At 52.5% G+C, this 22,875-nt stretch overlaps 2 protein-coding genes across 3 annotated transcripts; both read left to right on the top strand.

The window, feature by feature from the left end:
• Positions 1–691: 691 nt before the first annotated feature.
• Positions 692–17,641, top strand: NUAK2 (NUAK family kinase 2). 2 transcript variants are annotated; one of them, XM_082662511.1, is made up of 7 exons: positions 692–1,019; positions 9,790–9,910; positions 12,471–12,676; positions 13,031–13,096; positions 15,019–15,138; positions 15,688–15,820; positions 16,504–17,641. In XM_082662511.1, the coding sequence occupies exons 1-7, from the start codon at positions 774–776 to the stop codon at positions 17,565–17,567; spliced, it is 1,956 nt and encodes a 651-aa protein (XP_082518637.1). In that variant the 5' UTR covers positions 692–773; the 3' UTR covers positions 17,568–17,641. The 2 variants fall into 2 exon arrangements, with proteins under 2 accessions (XP_082518637.1, XP_082518638.1); XM_082662512.1 differs by having other exon boundaries at positions 12,525–12,676.
• A 4,119-nt stretch (positions 17,642–21,760) lies between these two features.
• LOC309825697 (large ribosomal subunit protein bL32m-like) lies at positions 21,761–22,328 on the top strand (the record flags this gene model as incomplete). Its single annotated transcript, XM_082659331.1, is given in 2 exon segments — positions 21,761–21,799; positions 21,801–22,328. Coding segments are annotated over 2 exon segments (567 nt in total).
• Between the last annotated feature and the right edge of the window lie 547 nt (positions 22,329–22,875).

The following is a 22,875-nucleotide window of genomic DNA, read 5'->3' on the forward strand; positions in this document are numbered from 1 at the left end:
CCAGAACTGCATTTCTGGGATACAATTAAGGTTGATCCAACTGAAGACAGTTGAATTCAGAACCCTGAAACAGCTCTCCCCTAGCCCTCCAACTTGAGAGTCTGCCTCCATCCCATTCCATCCCTCCTTCCTCCTTACGGTCTTAAAGAAGTGGTCAAGTGCCTTTACAGATTTTGATTTGAGAGAAGCAAATTACTCAGGATGGGGAAATACTTTGGGGACCTCTAGTACTGTCAGGTTGCCCCTTGCTAAATGAGAACAGCACAATGGAAAGACAACAGGTGCCTCTAACCAGGACCAAGAGCCTCTCAGGGGTAAGCGCTGTTCCAGAGCCCCTGAAAATTTCTGGACCCCAGTGGTATCAACCCCCGCCGCCACTCACCCAACACCCCTCAACACCCCCACAACATCTCCGCCCCGCCCCGCGTAGCCGACCCCGGCGTAAGGTATTCCCCTTGCCTGACCCTCGGGGGCCCAGGTGGGCGGGGCTCCATTGACACCTTTCCCAGCCTCTCTGGGAGGAGGCGGAGCCAGGGACCCGGCAAGCCAATGCTGGCGGTCCTGGTCACGCGCAGCCGGCGATCAGGCCAATGGGTGCCGGGGGGTGTGGCCAGAGCCTCTAGTTCAGGGCGTTTATAACAACTTGGAATTCGGCGCCTGGTCGCGCGCCTTGGTACGGCTGTGGATTCTCGCGCCGCGAGTGGGCAGGCGACCTGGGCTCTAGGTCTCTCTGCCCAGCCGATTCCTCCTCTGCCCTCGCTCACCTGCTCGCCATGGAGTCCTTGGCTTTCCCCCGGCGCCTCGGCCCGGCTCCCTCGGCCACCGCTGCCCTGGCCGCGGAGCTCGTTCGGCCTTTGGCCGACGGGCTCCTCAAGTCGCCCAAGCCCCTAATGAAGAAGCAGGCAGTGAAGCGGCACCACCACAAGCACAACCTGCGACACCGCTACGAGTTCCTGGAGACCCTGGGCAAGGGGACCTACGGGAAGGTGAAGAAGGCGCGGGAGAGCTCTGGGCGCCTGGTGAGTGCGGCTCCCTCTCGCGGCGCCAGCCGGCCAGGCTCGGGAGTTAGCCGCAGGCGGCGGGTGATGGAGGGTGGGCCGGGAGCTAGTGCCTTGCTTGGTGGACTTGCCCGCATTCAGTCTTTACCGCGCTGAGGTTGCGTATGTGTATGTGGTGCTGGTAGTGTTCACTGTAGAAATTGGCCATGGCTGTAGGGACAATGGTCGTGGACCTGAGAACCCCACCAACTCCGGTCAGCAAGTGATGATTGCCAAATAAGTGAGGCGGGGTGCACAGAGGACGAAAGGTGTCCAGAGATGAGAAGGCTTCCTAAAGACGATGAGACTTAAGTGGAATTTTGCTTGTAACAGACTATCCAATAGAGTGGGATGGGGAGAGGAAGTAGAAGGCACCTGATCTTAGCAAGGGGTTAGTAAATGTGTGTAGTTGAGTGAAAAAGTGAATGAAGTGTCCAGTTCCTCAATTCAGTTCTAATAGTTTGGCAGCCCAACATACTGTGGAGATATCACCCCCTCCCGGGGGGCGCGGGTGGGTTTGACATTTAGGTCCTTTCCAGGTCTAAGATTGAGTCAGAGTTTCATTGTGATGGGTTTTTAATTCTGGTAAATGTGAAACTAGGCTCTCGTGAAAGATCCACTGTGCCCCAAGATACCTTTGGGTTTGGGGCCTTTTCAGGTATGTGTCCTGTTAATTTGGGATGTGTGTGTGTGTATAGTAGTAGTAATCTGTGGGACCTTGTGTAATTTACTTTATCTCTGTACTCTGTTTCCCCTTCTGCAAAAATGAAGAAAACAGAGCCTCCCTCACAGCTGCTATGAGGATTGAATGAGATACAAATATGAATTTAAATTGTTGCTGACAATAGAACCCGCCATGAGAACTGGTATTTATATTTGAAAAGGCTGGCCCCGAAGGGATAGCAGTTTTGCCAAAAGTTAACAATGGTCCCCAAACTTGAGTTTAATGTGCATAGGAATCACCTGGGTGCTTGTTTAAAATACTTCTTCTCTAGTTCCACACCCAGAGGATTTTATTCTGAAGGTGTAGGATGGGGCCAAATAACCTGTATTTGGGGGGACGGCTGCGCCCTGCAGGCTTGGCATGTGGGATCAGGACGCAGATCAAACCTGTGCCCCCTGCAGTGGAATCACAGAACCTTAATCACTGGACCGCCAGGGAAGGCCCTAAGTACTCTGTATTTTGACAGGCCTTTTAGGGCAGGTGGTTTAGGGATTGTTTTGCCAAATCCAGTTGGGTGCTGGTTATGAGATGTGCATGTATGTGTGTGTGCCTGCATGGGTGGCCATGGTCTGCCCTATCAGCTGTGGCAGGAGTTACCTCCCCAGACTGTTTGCTTTTGCAGCCAGTAGATGGTTTCAAATTCAAGAAGTCATTTCATTGGTGAAGGAGAGTGGATGCTGGGGAAAGGGAATGGATTATGGCCTCATCAATAGGACCGAGTATGTTTTTCCTGCTAACACCTGGCACGGTCCCCAGTTGCCTGCTGCCAGGTTACAGCTATTGGGCAATCATGTACTTCCTGGCTTTCCTTTTCTTTCTCTTTCTATAAAGTGTGAGGGCCGGGTGAGGCTCCAGGCTGGAGACAGCTGGGCCCAGGCTTTGTCAGGGGCTCAGCTGGAAAATAGCTGCTTGTGGCTCGTGCCTCTTTTGGGGGGCAGACTGGATTGGGGGCACTGGGGTGGCCTGGAAACTGAGATTGAAGTTCAGAAATCCCATTAAGCTCTTGACCTGGGTCACCGCATGTGTGTCTCTGTGTGTGTGTGAAAGAGAGAAAAGGAGAGATCATTGATTCTGGAATGAGATAAACCAGCTTTCAGTTTTCAAACCTCAGTGGCTGTAGGCAGGGATTCCAGCTCTTATTACATCAGAACAGAGAGAATTCAGAAGGTGCTCCCTGGCTTCATGTCTCTTGTATACAGGGAGCCCACTTCAGGAGGAGTGGGACCTGCCCTAAAGCTCCCTGATCCATAGACCACCCTGTACTTCTTGCTCAGGGTCTCCCTCCTCCTTGGAGAGCAGCTCTACGCGCTGCTAATTGTTTCTCAAAATTCTGGAGAGGAATCCTCCCCCCACCGCACCCCCATTCCTGTCTCTTCACTCTTCTCCCTGAAGAGAGACCAACCTGGTGCCTCAGGATCTTCAGTGGGGGAGAGGGGTGTGGGAGCAGCCCACAACCTCCCCTCAAAGTGAACTGAGGGTTCAGAGGAAAGCCCGCTGGGTGACTTCCATCTCAATTTCTCTCCACATTTCGCATTCCCACCCTGCCTGGATAGGATTCTCAGGGGCCAGATGGGATTGTCCAGAGGGAGGGGCAGGTGAGCAGGACTAATGGCTCCTCCAGGAGGGCATTAAAGGAAAAACCAATATTTGCTCTGGATCTCCTAGCTCTGACTACACTCCTGGTAGCCACATGGCATTTCCTCCTTTGACTCTCACAGCTCTCCTGACCACCCCTCCCCTAAAAACAAAAACACCTGCTAGGGTCCCTGGAACGGTGGCGTCCCCCAAAGCCTTTAGGTTGATCTGCATGGAATTTTTACTCCATGAGGAGCACAGGGGAGTCCAAGGGGACAGTGATCTGGGGCAGGGGTGCTTCTGTCTCATATATTGGATTGTTGCATGGGATTTCAAAATGTTTGAAAATGACTGAGATGGTCTGATTCCTTCACTGACAGATGGGGACACTGAGGCCCAGAGAGGGAAGGGGACATGTCCTGTGGCTGGTTAGTGGCATGCCTGCAACATAGGCTCCTGACTTGACCACCCCAGGTGCTAGATGACCAATACTGAGTCTTGCACTGGGAGTTGGCTTTGGGCTGAGCCCAGGCTTGCCTCAGTGTGCTTTGTCATTCCAACAGCTAGCTCCAACTGCCTTTCCCAGAGCTCCAGGCGCGCTGAGGGTGGGAGGAGTCACTGGGAACAACCCCCACCCCCATACATACTGACAGTGTCGAGAGATCCCGAGTAGGTGAGCTCCACTACATTTTACTTTGTCAGGAAGACTGCTCAGCTCAGCATCAGAGTGCAAGCATTCAGAATCCTGGCTCTACTGCTTACCGGCTGTGTGACCTCTGTGTATCTCAGTTTCCTCATCTGTAAAGTGGGGATTATAATAATTCCTACCTCGTGGGGTCCTCATAGGATTAAATAAGATAATATATGTGAAGTGCTCAGCACAGTAGCTGACACACACAGTGTTACTATCCCAGCAAGGCTGGCTTTGTTGAGGTCCTACCCTCCCTCTCTTGGGGGAGGGAGAGTCCACCCCACCCTGGGTCTGTCCTGCCCTGAGCAAGAGAATGGCTCGTGCTCAGCTTCCCTAAGCCCTTTGGTCTCTACGTCGTTCAAAGTCCCAGCCTCTCCTTTAGCCCCTGATCCAGAGAAGGGCTCCCGCCTGGCCAGCTGCCAGAGGCCTCTTCTGTGTGGTGCTGCCCTCCCAGCTCCTCCTGCATCTGCCTGCTCAGCAGCAGGGAGGGAGACTCCAGCTGCAGGTGACTCTTGTCCTTGGACTCTGGCCAAACCACACAAGAGGGCTGGGCAGGGAAGCACCTTGCCTGGCAGCCTGGCAGAGTGGGCAAAGAAAGGGTGGGCACAGCATGGGGTTTAGGGGAAGCAGCTCAGCCTCCCCTCAGAGCCCATGCCTGCTCCCAGCCTGGTTCTCTGGCAGGCTGGGTGGGATGGTGAGCCATCCCCACTCTGCCAGCCCTGGCCAGCCCAGCCCAACCTCTCCTGCATTATCTAAATGGGTCATCCTCCAGCTCCTTGCCCCACCTCCCAGAGGCAGCTGCTCCGTGAAAGGCCAAAAAGGAGTCAAGGATCTTGGCTCCAACTCTGGGTGATAGCTATGACCAGAGATGCCCAGCTTGTACCCTCTCTCCCGGCACCTGAAACCAGTACCTCTAGATCTTCTTTTTCTAAGACCTTTCTGCCATCCTCTCCTGAATCCAGATTATTCTTTTTTTTTTTTTTTTTTTTTTTTTGCTGTACACGGGCCTCTCACTGTTGTGGCCTCTCCCGTTGCGGAGCAAGGCTCCGGACACGCAGCCTCAGCGGCCATGGCTCACGGGCCCAGCCGCTCCGCGGCATGTGGGATCTTCCTGGACCGGGGCACGAACCCGTGTCCCCTGCATCAGCAGGCGGACTCTCAACCACTGCGCCACCAGGGAAGCCCCAGATTATTCTTGATCTGAGTTCCTGTGGGGACTGGGAGGAGAGAAGGCAGTGTTTAACCAGTTGAGCCCCAGCGCCCATCTCTCCAACGTCTTTGTATATCTGTAAGTGGGATGAGGGTGGCTGGTGGTACTGCACAGCCTGGCCCATGGCAGGGTGTGGGGCATTCCCTTCTCCAGGGGTAGGAGGCAGGGAGCTGGAGGCAGGGCAGAGCATCTGCAAGGAACTTTTGTCTTCTGAAGTGGTGGTTTCTCCAGGCAGCACCCCTCCATCTTGGGTCCTGACAGCCTTGATATGTTGAGGAACCTCGGAAGAGTCACCTTTCTGGACTTTTGTGTTTGCCATTTACAAAATGGGATAAGGAGTTAGCTCTGCTGCCCTTCCAGCATGCAGGGCCACAGCGGCAAGAAAATCACTGGGCTGGTATCAGTAGGAATTTTGCTCAGGCAGGTAAACATAGATATAGCATGGGGCCTCTGAATAAACCTATTATAACAATCCTTGGTTAGCACCTTCCTGGCGTAGTAGCACGTGACCCATTTCTGAAGAAGCTCAGCGGAGAATGCTAGAGTTTGGAAGGGAGCTTAGAGATCCTAATGTGCAAATTCGTGTATAGTTCCTTTCCTTTCTTTCTGGCCTGTGCTCAAACCTTTCTCTCTGCCTGGAATGCCCTTGTTGCACTGCCCCCCTCAAAGGCCTGCCCACCTCGGCTTGGCAAACCCCACACTTCCTTCAAGATCTAAAACAGAGTTTTCCCCCAGGGGTGATTTGCCCTGCTCCTCCAGGCGAAGGAAGCTCTCCAGTGCTCCCGGAGCCCCTGGGCAGCCAGGGTTCTCAACCGTCATGTTCATCACACTAGACTGGACCAAGGGCCTTGGCGCAGGGGCTATCCAATTTTTGTCTGAATCCCCAACACCTACCATAGCGCCAGGCACCTACCATAGCGCCAGGCACGTAGTAGGCATTCAGCAAATGTTTGGAGGATAAATGTCCTTTTATTTTTCAGATGAGGACATTAAAACTAGCCAGGCCAGTTAACAGGATCATTTAAGTGACTTGTCTCGAGTTATGTAGCTCCAAAGGGGCAAATAAAGACTAGATACCTGGGCTCTTGACACCCCTCCACCGATCTGGTGTTCACATTTATATTGTCATTGTTGTGCCTCTGTTTCCTGCCCCCTCTGAGTAGGGTGGCCGTATAATATAACATCTCAATTCGAATACTTTGCGGAGTAAAAGGGGCACTGTTAATAATTATACGGGATGACCCAGGATTGTCCCCAGGGAGGTGGCCTTCCTACCTCTGGGTGATCCATTCAGCGACTGTTTTTCTCTTCCTTTCCTCTAGTCACTATATTTGAATGGTTGCTCAACTATATTGCAGATGAGAACAAAGGTCCCTCAAAATGAGTTCTCACAAACATGGCTGACTCTCCACCCATGCCTTGGAAAAAGGGCAGAAAGTCTTATCTGGGCACTGGTGCCATCAGTCAGGGATCAGCCCAATGACTTAACCAATAAATATTTATTTGTGATTTGTGTTCACCAGTAAACAGTTGAGGTCTGTCCAGTGGGACTAGGATAGATGGGGGAACAGTGGCCCAGCCCCACCAGGGCAGTGATACATGGCTCTTCTTGTCTGTCACCTGCTTGGGGACTGGTGGAGGCATGAGGACCTAAGTTGTTTCTTTCCTGGGAAGTACCAGCCAAGCTGTGGTCTCCTAAGACCTAATATAGACAATGCGGGGTGGGGGGGGGTGGGGGGGGTCCTTGACCTCACCCCCTGAGGCCAGAGCATGAGCTTGCAGGAGGACGGAAGTGTCCACTAAGGATCAACAATTCTGATTTTAAACAGTAGACTTCCAGAGTTGAAAGAAATAGATCTCAGGATTCAACTTGTACACCCTCTACCCATGCAGGGACTCCTTCTAGCACCCCTCAGAGCCCTTTATTTTTTTGAAACCTCATTTCTTTTAGGCCTTGTCTTCTTTAGAGCTCTGCCTCCTAGCCCACGATGATTTATCTCATTGTATATGTTTGTGTGTGTACAACTGTACATCCAAGATATGCCTAGTTTTTGCATATGTGTGTTTCTTAAGCTCTCAGATATTTGTTTCATTATCTAGGTATGTGATTTACATGTGATTTTTTTTTTGTTATCTATTAATTCAGTTTTATGGGCCTTTATCTGAAGAGCTCATGGCATTTTATCTATTGTCTGATTTTTTTCTTTTTAACAGGAGAAAAACAAATTTAATTTCACATGTACAGGAACCCCCCCCCCCCCAATTATGTGGCTTCCCAACAGTCAGGCAATTGAGGCTTACCTGCCATCCTGAGCTAAGGAGAAGGGGGCAGGGGTCTGGCATTGGAAAGGGGAGGACGGCAATTCACAGAAAGATGGGAAGAGCGAATGCTTGGTAGATAAATGTTTGCTGGGCCATGCAGATAAGTCTTCCTGATGAAAAAAGTTATCTCTGCTAATAGCGCTCTCTCTGGTACAAGCCTCCTATCTAAATTCTTTAATGCAGTTCAGGGAGGGATAAAAAGCTCTTCTTGAGTCAGCTTCATTGTCTTCAGCTCAAAATCATCCACATGCCAAAGTGACAGTCTGGGGTAGCCTGCCCTGAGCCCCACCACCAAGTAATGCAATTACGTTTCAGTGCAGGCATTTATGTTCATATTTATAATCATCATAACCTTTAAAGTCTCGGCAAACATGTTTAGTTGCCACTGGATTGGTGTGTCCTCATGTACAAGTGACAACTCTTTCATTTGTACCTAGAGTTCATTTTTTGCAGTTATAAGACCATAATTCTTTTCTGCAGTGATAATTCATAACTGAAAAATTATTAGAACATTATCTGATATATCAAGACAGTTGCAGCTCTGGAGTTTCTATGTAGGAGAGACGTTAATGGCTCTAGTGGGTTGGAATTAGGAGCAACAAGAGTTGTCTTGAAGCTTCACTGTATTGTCTGATTTTTAAAACAAAGAATTCAGAGAGAAAAGAACTAGTCCATAAAATCTCCCCTTCAGGGAGAGAAAAAGGGTCTGGAGAGGTGTTCAGGAACCAAGCTCCAGGCCGGTTGGAGGAGGATTTAAGCCCCTTCCCCCCATCCCCACCCCCTGGGCAATTCTAAGCCGGGGATTTTTCTGCTTAGCTCATTGCGGTGGTTTGGAGCAGAAGGGGTGGGGGGCGTGAAGAGAGCGCCTGAGGTGCAGCCCGGCCCCTGCAGCTGCAGCGTGGGCCCCTCCAGGGGCTTGGGCAGGAGACTCCATGGTGACCGTCCCTCCTGCTGCCATTGTCCTCGCTGCCCTGCTCTGGGAGGGCGAGAGAGCCGGGCCTCCCCTCTTTCATGGATGCAGCTCCAGGGGAGGAGCGGGGCGGAGGGCACGCCATCCCTGGCCTGTTGCCGGGGTGACCAGGCCCAGGGCATTGTGAGCTGCTCCTCTTACAGGATTACGGCTGTTCCGCATTCTTGTCTGAGGGGGACACAGGCCCGAGGCCCGCGGTCCGCAGCGGAGCCGGAAGCCTTTGTCTGCCTCCAGAGCCCTGTGAAAGGGGGATTAGAGGCCCCGCCCCTTGGGCTCTGGGTTCCCTTTTTTCCACCTCCTTTTGAACCTTGAGGGGAGGCGAACCCTCCTGGGAAATGAACGAGGAGCTGTTTTCCTCAGCCAGTGCCTCGGGATTTCTCCTAACTTGCCCCGCTCCTGTGAAGGGGAAGTCTTATATTTACCATTTGTGTCCTTGGACAGGACTTGTCAGGAACTGACCAGCCCTGTGACACCCCACCCCATACCCGCCCAGCGCCTGATGCCAGAGTTGTAGCCTCCGAGGGCCCCGGGGCATCTATATGGTCACTTCACAAAGTCAAAGAAGGAAAGCACCCCAGACATCTTAGTCCAGCCTGTTTATTTCACAGAAAACGAGGCTGGGAGAGGGCATGGGCCTTGCCCATGAGCACAGCAACAGAGCCTGGAGGGCCCAGGTCCCCTGACTCACCACGCGGTGTCTTCCCCACACACTGCATGCGCTGTTGGTACTCTGTCACCATCGCTGCTCAGTGCGGTGGAACAGAGAAGGGGGCGAGATGCCTCAGTCTCTAAGAGCTTTGCTTAAGCTGCTTCTTGGCGGTTCATTCTCCACTTCCTCTTGCCTCCCTCCACCCTTCCTGAACCCACCACATGTACCAGCCAGAGAGTTTAATCCTTAAATGGCATTTTCACCTTTACGGACAAGATAGCAAAGCCCAGAGGACTCTGTTTAACTGTCTAGTTGTTTGTTTGTTGCTGGGGGAGAGACATTACTTACCTAGACCGAAGAGACTAGCATTTTTTCCATAACTTTTTTGGGTGATTTTTGTGTGTGTGATAAAGCATATGTAACATAAAAGGTTCCCTCCAGCCTCTCTGCCGCCCGCCCCAGTGAAGGGTGGAGAGGCTTCTCTGGGTGCGCGCTGTGGCCTTTGCAGCGGCTGTAGGCAGATCACCAGGGTCAGGGCTCCCAGAGTGTCCTCAGGGACGCCTTTACCTGCCAGACCTTTCTCCTCACTCTCCTGCATTCTCTGCTCCCAGGTGGCCATCAAGTTGATCCAGAAAGACAAAATCAAAGACGAGCAAGATCTGATGCACATTCGGCGAGAGATTGAGATCATGTCATCACTCAACCACCCCCACGTCATTGCCATCCACGAAGGTACAGAGGTGGAGCATTTGAAGCTGTGTGTGTGTGTGTGTGTGTGTGTGTGTGTGTGTGTGTACGTGTGTGTGTGTCCAGTTGGAACAGATGACACAGAGGTAAAAAAGACACAGGCTGGATTTGAAACCCAGCTATATGACTTTGGGCAACTAATTTAATTTTGTCTCTGGGCCTCAGTTCCTCATTTGTAAAATGGGATAATCCCACCTACATCACAGGGTTGTTGCAAAGATCAAATTAAATGTCACCAGGGAATTCCCTGGTGGTCCAGTGGTTAGGACTCTGTGCTTCCACCTCAGAGGGCACGGGTTTGATCCCTGGTCAGGGAACTAAGATCCCGCATGCCCTGTGGCACTGCTGGAAAAAAAAATTCAAATTAAGTGTCACCAAGTGCTCCTCTCATGGGAGGAACTCCACAGATTGTAGGCATTTTTGTTCTTAGGTTTTCCGTACTGGAACACTGTTTCCCCAGACGAATGAGATCCTTAGCAATCTGGGGGAGGCTGAAACATACGGGGACCTGCACGCGTCTCAGGTGTGTGGGTGCTGTTTTTCTTCATATACAGGAGCCAGACCTCCTGTCCTCTGAATCATTCCCGCCATGGGGCTGGCTTCTACTTCTCCTCGTCTCTTGAAGCCTCCTCTTGCTCTGACATCGGTGCTGGCTTTCCACTCCAGCTGCCCTGTTCCCTGTGACCCAGACAACAAAGTGAGCAAGAGAGGGTGATGAGGGAAAGAGGGGGAGCAGCCTCCCACACACACCTGTCTGCTTCCAGCCTTTACCTAATATCAGTTAGACAGGAAGTGAGGAACGGCAGGAACAGCAGGAAGGAGGAAAGGGAGGCTGTGGCTTTGCCCTCAGTCCGAATATTCCTGATAGGAAGAAAGAGAGGTCTCCTCTCTTAAGTTCTGTTTAGAGGAAGACTTAGGGCAGAGCCACTGACATGGCCCTGTGGCCTGAGCCTTTCCCATGAGCCCTAGCAGGTGGCTGGAAGGCTAATTGTTTCTCTGTTTATTTCCCCCAGGGAGGAGTTGGTTAAGCCAGGCTAAGCTTGGTGATTGGGCTGTGTGTGTGTGTGTGTGTGTGTGAGAATTCTTCCCCACACCCATTATCTACAGCTAGGTCTGGGAACTGAGCTCTGAAGCTTAGGATGTAGCTGCTACTTACTGCACCTTCAGATTCAGCAAATGTTGGGGTGTCATAGTTACTGTGTATCTGGTAGACCTCCCCCAGATCCATCCCCATCCACAGACTTTAAGAGATATGGACTGGGGGGAAGGCTGCAGTCCTGGGAACTGACTTCTAACATAGGTGCTCTCCAGAATGTGCCCTGGCTGGCTCCTGACCCCCAATTTTACGGCACAAAGTTTGCACACATCCTGCAGAGATGTGGAGAACCACAGGGGTGGAGCCTCAGCTAGGCACCCCCCAGCATTCTGGGCCACTGTGCTCCCCTAGGAAAAAGCACAGTCCTCCTGACCATGTATCCAACTGCCTGGGAGCTGGGACTCTTCTTGGGAGAAGCCTCCTCTCTTAGCTCCTTCTCACAGGCTAGACAGTAATCTCTCTGGGGCTGGCTGAGCAAGCCAAACTCATAGGACTCGTTTGACACAAAGATGCAATATCACAAAACACAGGGTGTGTTTTGACACACACCCTGCTGAAGGGCCAGTTTGGTGAACCAGCCATTCCCTACTTTTCCAGGAGGCAAGACAAGGCCTGAGGTGGCAATAGGGCCCCTTCCTCACATGGAGATGAGCCAGCTGGAGTAGGCTGCCTGCCAGGAGCCCAGCCAGTCAATTAATTACCAAATATTTATTGATCGTTTCTAAGTACAAAGCCCCAGCCTGGATGTTCTGAATGGGAAGTCAAAGATGTTAAGGGTGATCAATATCTCAGCTCTCCACGGTACTTTACAGTTTACAAAGCACTTTCATACTTTTATTCCTCTTCTGATCCTCAAGTCAGGCATTATTATGGGCATTATTTTTCAGGTTTATGCGTGAGGATGCTGATAATAAATATAACAGTAGGTACAGTCTGTTGAGTGCTTGCTTGTATGTCAGAGCCCACACCAGCTTGCTCCGCCAGCCTGAGAGCTGTGACTAACTTTTATCTATTCCTCGCCCCAGCTCTGTGACGTTGCTATCATTATCCCTCTTCAAATGAGGAAACTGAGGCACACTGATTGAATAACTTGCCGTGGTCACCCAGCTAGTAAATGATGGGGGCAGGATTCAAATCCCAAACCTACATTCTTACTGATGTATCTAGAAGAGATTTGCCCAAGGTCACGAGGCAAAAAAGTACTGAACCAGAGAGCCTGGTTTTTCATTCTCATCCAGTGATGTCTCAGAATTTGCAGGGTAGTGTTAAGAATCCTCCAAAGCCTGAACTTCCAAGGAAAGGGAGGGTGAGCCAGTTCCCTTGGCCTTAATTCGTTGCTACTGGAAGGTGTTGGGAGCATCAAAGGGCACTGTCCTGCCTCATTAGCAGATGTCTCTGGTGGGAAGTCCTGTCTGGTTTGGGGGCCTGGGAGTGATCCGTGTTCCCTAGTGGGGAGCAGTGCACTCCGGAGGGGCCTGACATTCCTGCCTTGCTCTGCCCCAGTGTTTGAGAACAGCAGCAAGATCGTGATCGTCATGGAGTATGCCAGCCGGGGCGACCTATATGACTACGTCAGTGAACGGCAGCGGCTCAGCGAGCGCGAAGCCCGGCATTTCTTCCGGCAGATTGTCTCCGCCGTGCACTACTGCCACCAGGTGAGCGGCACCTGCCTCAGCCCTGTGCTGAGGGGGTGGTCCCTGGGGCTCGGGGGCTGGTTTCACCAGAGAGATTCCATGACTGGTCCAGGATCACACAGGGAGATCGAAAGAGGCAAGACTCAGGTCTGGACTCAGCCTGGGGAATGTTGGTGTCTCTGGCTTCAAGTCTCTTGGCTGGGGTTGGAAGGACCATGATTTGTTGTAGTACGTACCAGTAAAGATGGGCCTCCCAGCCTACCTGTGCTCACCCCCACGCGGCCCCCTTTGTGTTTCCCTCACTGTCCAGACCAGGTCCTCATGTCCTTCCCTCCCTGGTGGCCTTCCCCTGACCCTCCTCCCTCCCTCTTTCAGAACAGGGTTGTCCACCGGGATCTCAAGCTGGAGAACATCCTCTTAGATGCCAATGGAAATATCAAGGTGAGCCTCACTTCTTGTCTAAAGCTGCTTCCCTACCCCTCCCCAGCCTGTCTGCACTGTCCCTTGCCAAGCATCTCTAAGCCCCTAGGGGCTTCCAGAAGGAGCTGAGCAAAGCTCAGACTCTTATGTGGGTACCGATAAGGACCGTAGCCATCATCCGCTTCAGTACCTCATTCTATGGATTGAAAGCTGAGGCCTTATGATAAGCAGTGATTTGCATAAGGTCCCACAGCTAGCAAGTGGCTGAGCCTCAGCTAGAACCAGAGTCTTCTGACTCCCTGACCAGTGCTCTTGACGTCACAAGGCTGAAGGAGTCTAGATCTAAGGTTGGCTTCTGCTCACAGCCTTGGGACTGGCACGGAGAGGCCATGGCCTGCGTTCTCCCCGCCTGCACGCATGCAATGCACGCACGCATGCGCACTTTAATCTGCCGCAATTAGGCAGCCCTTCAGCACCCTTCACCACAGCAAGCACTCCAGAGCCAGCTTCCTGCTTTCTGCAGCTGCTGAATTCCCGTGTCTAAGTAGTTAAATTTAGGCCTGGGAAGCTCAGGTCGATGTGATAAACTCGGGTCTTGGGGCTGGAAGGGGAGATGGCAAGGGCTGGCCCCTGCAGATACCTGGAAGGGCTCTGACTCTGCAGTCGCACCCTCCTCAGAATCTTCCCGAACCCAGATCATAGTCCTTTCCCCAGAGGCCCCTGACCTGTGCCCTGAGGTGCCCTAAGGCGCCCTGGCACTGAGTTCATTTTCCTTACCAGTTCCCGGAGTAGGTGGGGCTCTCTTTGATGCTGACCAGGAAGGGGGAAACCAGAGCCAATAAATCCACACAACCCAGGCAGGCACGAACTTTCCCATCTGCACCAATCATCTGCCTCATTATAGGCTTCAACTGGTAACTGCCTGATAGGAGGCCAATAAAACCCATAAATGAAGGAGCCAGAGTTCATAAACAACTTCTCCCCACCCTGGGCACACGTGACCGTCTGCTGGGGATGAAGAGGTTGGGAGCAAAAGGGCATTGGCCTCAGCCTTTGTCTGAGGATAGCTGGCGGAAGGGCCTTTCTGAGGAATGAGAAGATGGGCTTGGGGCCCCTCAAACCCTCAATATCAGAGGGCTCAGGAAGTCCTGTAAGAAGATCCCTTCTACTAGGCTATAGCCATGACCGTAATCTTTGTTCTTCCTTCAGTACTGCTTCTCAGCTATACTGGGCTGACCCCAGTCCCGCCACCACGTTCCTGCCCGGGTGTGAGCAGAGAGATGCATTCTTTGCTGGGAAGGGCAGCCCAAGCCCAAGTCATGGGGTAGCTTGCTTCTGAGGTTCATGGCATTGGCATAAGACATTGTCTGTCCCCCTCCAACTGGTAGACCCTTCCTTTAGTCAGTAAGTGGCCGTTAGTCCCACCCATGGGTCACAGCTGTGCTAGGAGTTGCAGGAGGGGTGGGGGCAGGAGGTCAGCATGGGAAGCATATTGATGTGGCAGTATGAGGAGACGGAACTGACAAGCAGGGGCTACCGTGAGCCACTGCAAATGGTAGGGCTTCATGGGAGGAGGAGATCTCAGGGCAATGGAAGGCTTCCTGGAGGAGGTGGGCTTGCTGGGTCAGGAGGATGTGTGTAGGCAGAGAGAGCATCCCTGGAGTAGAGTACAGCGTGAGCAAAGGGGCCTGGGGAACAGTGAGGACCCTGAAGCTCCCCGACACCTCTGCCTACGCTTTCCTCATTGACACAACCTCCAAAGGGCTCTTTCTTCCAGGGCCTGAGCTGTGTTGGTGGTGCCCGGTATGGGGTAGGGGTCATGGGCACCCTTTCCTGCTGCTAGGACCTGGGTTTCCCCGGGGTCTGGCGGGGGGCAGACCAGGAGCTATAGAACAACACAGGCCTTGGTGTGACCCCTGCCTGTGTTTGACCCAATTCTGCAGATCGCTGACTTTGGCCTCTCCAACATCTACCACCAAGGCAAGTTCCTGCAGACATTCTGTGGGAGCCCCCTCTATGCCTCGCCCGAAATCGTCAACGGGAAGCCCTACACGGGCCCAGAGGTAAGTGTCTGGACTCCTCCGCCAGCCTGCCTCAGCTTAGATCCTGAGAGAGGGATGCGCTACTTTTCTAGTTATTCCCTTTCTCAGATCACAAAACTCACTTCCCCACCAGAGTAGTGTGTGGCCGGGTCTCTAGCGGGAGTGGCAAAACTGGAACAAGAGTCTTCTGCCCCCCAGTCTGGTTCTGTGCCCCTCACCTTCCACATTCCCATTTCCTTTCCCAGCCCCCAGCCAGCCTCCCTGGAGGGATGGTATCTGTCACAACCAGCACTCCTGGCCCAGAAGGGATGACCTTGTCACTGATCTTATGTTTGTGGCTGCTTCTCCCAAGGGGAGGCAAATGACAGCAGCTCTCCATGAACCTCAGTCCCTTCTGCAGCGTCACCCTCTCTGCCCCTGGGTACTAGAAGGAGGTGGTCCTCAGATACACTGGGCTCTGGGTTCTCCAACATGGGCTCCCTTTTCCCCATGGTACTGAATGAAGGTGAGGCTGGAAGCCCTCTAGCCTGTGGCATGAGGAGGTCCTGGCTGATCCTCTCTCTCCCTCAGGTGGACAGCTGGTCCCTCGGTGTTCTCCTGTACATCCTGGTGCATGGCTCCATGCCCTTTGATGGGCAGGACCATAAGACGCTGGTGAAACAGATCAGCAATGGGGCCTACCGGCAGCCGCCTAAACCCTCTGGTGAGTGAGAGGTGTAGGTGTTCTCATCTAGGTGCTGGGTGTCCTTTGCTCATTCCTGAGGCAGCAATTAAACAGTGACAGTAAAGTGAAGAGGGCAGCCCACTGTGGCTGGAGTGTGCCTTCCACCTCAACTCCTGCTGCCACCTCTTTGCCTCCTATGTCTGTGGCCTCTGAGGAAGGAAGGGATAGCTCCTTCCTTCCTTTATGGGCAAGCTTTATCATATTCGGAAAGTGCTTCCTAAGGTCCAGCTTAGATCCTCTTTGCTACAATTGTCTCGTTTCCTACTGCTTTTGTCCTTGTCCTTAGAAATCTTTTTGTCCTTTCACGTACGACGTGTAAGGCAAGAAGAAAGGTGTGAGGACCTTGGTTTACTCTTGAACAGTCCCTACCTTCAGAGGGTTGCATGTCAGTGGAGCAAAGGAGGATACACACTAACACATAAACATGGCTGTGGTCCTGAGGGGTGGTGGGATGGAAGAGGAAATCTGACAGTCAATCCAGGGAAGCTGGAGACTGGGGGCCCGGCCCGGGCTGCAGCGTGTCTGGAGCCCTAGGTGGGAGTGGCATATCTGACACAGGAGTGAGCAGTGTCTTAGCACAAATGGGGGTAAGCCAGTGAGGGGGACTGTGGGTGCCCACGCTCATGCCTATGGATCTGAAACCCTTCTCCTTCTTCTTTTAGATGCCTGTGGTCTGATCCGGTGGCTCTTAATGGTGAACCCTACCCGCCGGGCCACCCTGGAGGATGTGGCCAGTCACTGGTGGGTAAACTGGGGCTATGCCACCCGTGTCGGGGAGCAGGAAGCTGTGCACGAGGGAAGGCGCACCAGCGGCGACTCTGGCCGGGCCTCCGTGGCTGACTGGCTCCGGCGGTCCTCCCGCCCCCTCCTGGAGAACGGGGCCAAGGTCTGCAGCTTCTTCAAGCAGCACGCGCCTGGAGGCGGGAGTCTCGCCCCTGGCCTGGAGCGCCAGCATTCGCTCAAGAAGTCCCGCAGAGAGAATGACATGGCCCAGACTCTCCAGGGGGACCCAGCTGCTGACGCCTCCCCTCGCCCTGGCAAGGGCAACCTCAAGCTGCCGAAAAGCATTCTCAAGAAGAAGGCATCGACCTCCTCGGAAGGCGCAAGGGAGGGCCCTGAGCTTGGCCCCGTCCCTATGAGCCCAGGACAGGCTGCCCCCTCGCTCCCCAAGAAGGGCATCCTCAAGAAGTCTCGCCAGCGGGAATCCGGCTACTACTCCTCTCCTGAACCCAGTGAGTCTGGGGAGCTCTTGGATGCAGGGGACGTGTTTGTAAGTGGGGATGCCATGGGGCACACGCCCCCCCAAACCTCAGGGCTGCTGCTCCATCGCAAGGGCATCCTCAAACACAACAGCAAGTTCTCCCACGCTGCCCTGGAGCTCACAGCCCACACCGCTTTTGGTTCTTTGGATGAACTGGCCCCACCTCGCCCTCCAGCCCGGGCCAGCCGCCCCACGGGGGCAGTGAGTGAGGACAGCATCCTGTCCTCTGAGTCCTTTGACCAGCTGGACTTGCCCGAATGGCTCCCTGAGCCCCCACTGCGGGGCTGTGTGTCTGTGGACAACCTCGTGGGGCTTGAGGAGCCCCCCTCAGAGGGCCCTGGAAGCAGGTCCCTGAGGTGCTGGCGGCAGGACCCCCTGGGGGACAGCTGCTTTTCCCTGATGGACTGCCAGGAGGTGACAGAGGCCTACCAACAGGCACTGGGGGTCTGCTCAAAGCTCAGCTGAAGGTGGGGGGCGTTGCCCCATCCCAGCTGGCTCTAAGACGCAGCTGGCTGCACCCTGAGGGGAAACTGCCTTCTTCCCTGCCTCCCAGGACCAGCATCCCAGCCCAGAAGGCTGGGATGGTTTGCAATTGAGCCCTGGGGAGGGCTGGATGTGGGAAGTGGGCAAGTGAAGTGTACTGAGGGTTCAATGTCTTCAGCCGCATGGAACCAAGAAGGTAGTAGAAGGGAAATGAGTAGAGAAGTAGAGAGGAAGGCCCAAGGCTGAGTCCAGGTTGCCTGTTTCTTGTACACATAGTAGGGCCGCAGAGAGCTGGAAAGAGCGCTCCCAGCGCCCAGCTCCTATAAAGAGTAAGTTTTGTGCATGGTGCCCTCCTGCCAAGGTGGGGATGGAAACTCTTGAAGTTCACATACGCATTCCCATCTCCACCAACCACTCAAGCTGGAGTGTGGCACCCCCCTAATGTGCCTGGGGTGTCCTGGGAGTGGTCTTCTAGAGTGTGCCCTTCCTTATTTATCTGAGCAGTAAGAGAACACAGCCTCTGTTTCCTCAAACGTTCTCTCCCCTTTCGCATCCTCCAAACCTGGCCCAAGCCTCCTGGAGTCGCTGCTATGAATCTAAAAGACTTGAAAAGGCTCGGGCTGCTATTGGACATCATCTCAAGGGGCCCGGATTCCCCTGGACCCCCACCTTGGACCTCAAAGACTCTGAACTTCTCTAGCCTCCAAGCTGCTCCTGCTACTGAGAATGGATGTGTCTGTTTCTCTGGGCTTTCAGGGCCTAGAATGTTCTTATTTATTTTTATGTTTTCAGCTCTGCATTTTTAAAATAGTGAATCTTACTGTTTTCAATAATGTGAATACTATGTTCTGGGGAAATGCACTATGACATCTAAGTTTTGTGTACAGGGAGATATTTTTGCAATGATTCCCTACTGATCAAGGGGAAGCGGGGGGCCTTTTATAAATCTACATGTCCCATCGCTCTGTCTGGAAGGGGTCTCTGGCTCCCTCACTCCACGCCCTGATTCTATCTACCTGATGGTCCCTCTTCCCTTCTGTGGTGGCTAGAAAGAGCCACCCCATTAAAAACCAGAACGATGATTGGAAAATAGCTTCTGTGGTTCTCTTTGGGGAAGTGGGGGCACAGGTCTTCGAGTTTTCTCTTAACACACACTCCCTTGGGCTCTCACAGATGGAAAAAAGAGAACCTGCTTCATAAAAACAAAACACACACCAAAAACCGAGCTCTTAGCTCCAAAGGACTCCCTGTCACACCTCCATCAGCGGTTCTGCCCTTGTAAACACCCAGCGGGGAGGGTGCCCTGGGCTAAGGGTCCCAATTCGCTCCTCCTGCATTTAGCACTAAAGAACTGGGTTTGGCAGATTATACAGCCCTGCCCCCACCCTTCCCCCTCCTCTCCCATCCCTCCCCCATCTAGCTCCGTCCCCTGCTGCTTGTAGGCACCTCCACCGCCTTTATTCTCTCCCTCCAAAGAAATCCCTTTCCCTCCAGTGCAGGCAGCTGCTCCCCACTCCGCCCCCCAACCGCCTGACTCTTAGAGGAAGTAAAGAATGCTTGGAATGCCCCCCTCGTTGGCCGTCCCTCTCCACCCCCTACAGAGCATTCCCCGGACTCCCGCTCCATTGAGAAACTCCCAGGCTCTGAGGGCTAGGATGAAAGGGAGGATAAGGACAAAGTGCAGGCAGGCAGCCGGCTGGCTCCAGCTTCAAGCAGGCTCCCTCCCCCATACCTCCCCCGGCTCTGGTGTTCGCAGGCCCCCAAACAGTCTGCTCCCCGTACACCTGCCCTCCTGCCGGCCTTCGGTGCCTGCCGCTTTGGAGCATCTGCACTGCCCTCCCCCTCCCTGCATCTGGGGAGCTGGCAAAGTTGCTGAGTCTGGGGAAGAAGTGGGGAGGCCAGGCAACTACGGGATCAGGATGGGAGAGTAAACAAGAAACCGTTTAGGCTACAGATGGGGTATTTCAGTCTGATAATTTTGAAAAGGCTCCACGTCTCCTGGTGATGGGGTTCCCACCTCCAGCCTTTTCATGGAGACTTTTCAAAGCTCTTCCAGCCCCGAGGCTCCACCACTTGAAAACAAGGCAGGTCCAACTGAGTGCTGGAGCTCTGGGCTAGACTGTGGGTAGACACAGGAGAAATATAAGGGAGGGTCTTTACCCAAGAAGCATAGAGTTCAGATGTGGAGTTAACTGTGTTCATTTATTCATTGACTCAGGAATCAAGCCCTATTGTGTGCTAAGCTAGCTCCGTGGAAGATACAGGTAATTGCTCTGTTTCTGGTGCAACGCATAAGATCCTAACCTCAGAGAGGTTGCACACTGAACAGCAAGCCAGCATGCATAAAAATAAGTAAAATTCAACAGAAAAATTTTTAGTTCAGAGAATGTTGAAGGGGAGTTGGGATGATGAGAGAGAAGAATTGCAACTTAGGAGGTAACAGGGCTACCATTTTTTAAGTGCTTATGTATCAAACACTTGATATGTTATGTAATGCCCAGGAAAGCCTTGTTAGTTCGGCACAATTTTTATCATTCTCGGGTCACAGAGGAAGAAATTGAGACTCAAAAACATAAAGTAACTTGCCTAGTTAGCAGGTGGGAAAACTCAACTCAAATCCAGGTCTGAGGGATGCCAAATCTTAGCGGAGTGGGCGACGTGGGGGGGGCTCACTTAAACTAGATTGGGTTTGGAGAGTTGGGAGAATATCAGTGAATGGAACTACAAATACTTATTGAGACACTATTACATGCCACACTCTTGTCCAGGCACAAGGAGTATGGCAATTCCTTCTGCCCCAGATGCCTTCCCCTTACCTTCAAAGCCCCAAAAGGGAGCTGGGAAATAGAGGGTGAGTGAGAACACGGAGAAGCTAGAGTGGGGAGACAGGACAGGAGGAGAGAAGGGACGCCAAGCCCCTGCAGCCCATCCTACTAACACTGCTGGCGGGGCGGATTTCTAGGAAGAGGAGGGGACACAAAGGTACTTGGTCCTGAGATCTTTGTCCTCTTTGAGGTCTGTTTGCTTAACCTCTTCCAAGCCAGGGGCTGGGAGGGGTGGGCAGGAGAGGGGATGGATGTGGCAGAAGCCCGCTGGGGAAAGAGACTCTGGGTGGGAAGAGAATGTCTACTACTCCAGCCCCTAGAGACCCAGGCTCGGGGATTCCATTTGCACGGAGTTTCCTTCCCCTCACTTGCCAGGATGCTTCCCCTCACTTGCCAGGATGTTTCATACCAAAAGCATTCCAGAAAGCAGGCTCAAAGAGATGACTCTGGGCCCCAGGGGGGAAGGCTGCAGCCCTAGGAATATTTAGTGCCACATCAGTGCTTCTGGAATGTGAATAACCCAGACAACCACCGGGGGCAACTTGGGGAGACAGGAAAGGGCCTTCAGAGACCAAGGCAAGAAAGTCTTGGTCAGAATTCTCACCTTAGCCTCAGCCCTTTCCTGGGGCAAATCCATCCAGGCTGTCCCTGAGTGGAAACCCCCTCACTGGGTAGTACCGAGGCTCCTCTGCGCGGAGCGGGGAGACCCCCACAGCAGGCATGTCAGGAGGAGCCCTTCCCTTCTCCCCAGACTCCATCCCAGTCAGGCTGCCTTGGACCTTCTGATGGGCTGGTGGGAAGGGGAAATGGCGATGCAACAGTCCCCTGCATGGCACAGCGCCCACGTCCCACTAGAGCTTCTGCTCAGCTCTGCAAGCCAGAATCCAGAGACTCACTGACAGCCAGAGCATGTCTGGACTGTGATGAAGCCAGGACAAAGGGCGAGCTGAGGAGCCTGGGCGTTTTTAAGAGGAGACTGGGGTTGGGGGGATACATTTGTATACAAAACGGACAAAAATCTCTACCCTTACCGGGTTTCCATTCTAGTGGAGGAAGATAGACAACGCAATAGATATAATAAATAGGTGAATTATATAGTATATTAACAGGTCATAAGCATATGAGGAGAATGGGAAGGGGACAGGGAATAACGTTTTAAATTGGGGTGATCAGAGAAGGGCTCATCGAGAAGGTGGCATTTGTGCAAAGACCTGAAGGAGGGAGGTGCTAACCACATAGATATTTGAGGGAACAGTGTTCCAGGTGGAGGGAACAGACAATAGAAATGCCTTAAGTGGGAGCAGGTCAGGCTAGTTCTAAAACAGCCATTGAGGTTTTAGGGCGAGCAACATGGCACCTGCCATGCCTATGCTAATGGTTCCGCCGTGGCCCCGCAGCCCAGGGACTCCTCCGGAACTGTTGGGAGCAACTGCAGCGGAAACTGCGGCAGAGCCGGCCAGGCTTTCCCAGTCCTCAATGGGGACCAGCATTAGCGGTCCAAGGTCCAGCTATATTTACAGAACCAGCAAATGATACCAATGGAAGGAAGGAGATTTCCAGTTTTTTGGAGAGCATCTTTTGGATGGCAGCTCCCAAAGACAGACGCAGCATTGAAGTTAACAGGTGTAGGAGAAGAAACCCTCATAAGCTTATTAAAGTTAAGAACAATATAGACGTTTGTCCTGAATGCGGTCACCTGAAACAGAAACACGTCCTCTGTGGCTATTGCTATGAGAAGGTGTGTAAAGAGACAGCGGAAATCAGAGGACAGATAGGGAAGCAAGAGGGAGCCCCTTTCAAGGCTCCTACCTTGGAGATCATGGTGCTGTACTTGGGGGAGACACCCTCCGAGCAAGATCAGGGTAAGAGGATCATTGAGAGAGAACGGAAGTGGCCATCCTGGTTCACCCAGAATTGACACCAAACATGTTTCGAGAGGATAACTTCACATAAGACGTTTCTCCTGAAAAAGAGGAAGATGCTTTGTTTTTATGTTGGTTGTGTGCTTGTTTTTAAATCATCAGCATAGCCTAAAGCATTCTCTATAAGCAGTTAGTTTTTTTGCGGGTAATTTGAAGAATGCATCAGGAGTAAAGTCTGAAAATGTTCATTTATGCAGAGGCTCAATGGATTTATGTGTCTGTTTCTATTATACTATGAAGTTTTAGTACACAGAATTTTCAGGACAGAAAAATAAAACCTAATTTAAAATTCATAGCCAGAATTATGCGTCTGGGCTCTGGTTTTGTTTGCCACTGGTTTTTCTTACAAGAATACTTACACAAGTGCTTTTGTTTAAGTAACACCTGAAAATAGGTTATTTAAATTCTGGGTATCGCTCTTTTAAGATGGTAGATGTAGCAGTAAGAAAAAGTTCGTTCTGTTTGGTTTTTTTGTTTGTTTGTTTCAGCAAATTAAAATTGCCTTTGTATAGCACTTTAAAACAAAAAAAGCCATTGAGGCTG

The sequence above is a fragment of the Grampus griseus genome, assembly GCF_964374135.1.
Source record: "Grampus griseus genome assembly, chromosome: 1".
Taxonomy (NCBI): domain Eukaryota; kingdom Metazoa; phylum Chordata; class Mammalia; order Artiodactyla; family Delphinidae; genus Grampus; species Grampus griseus.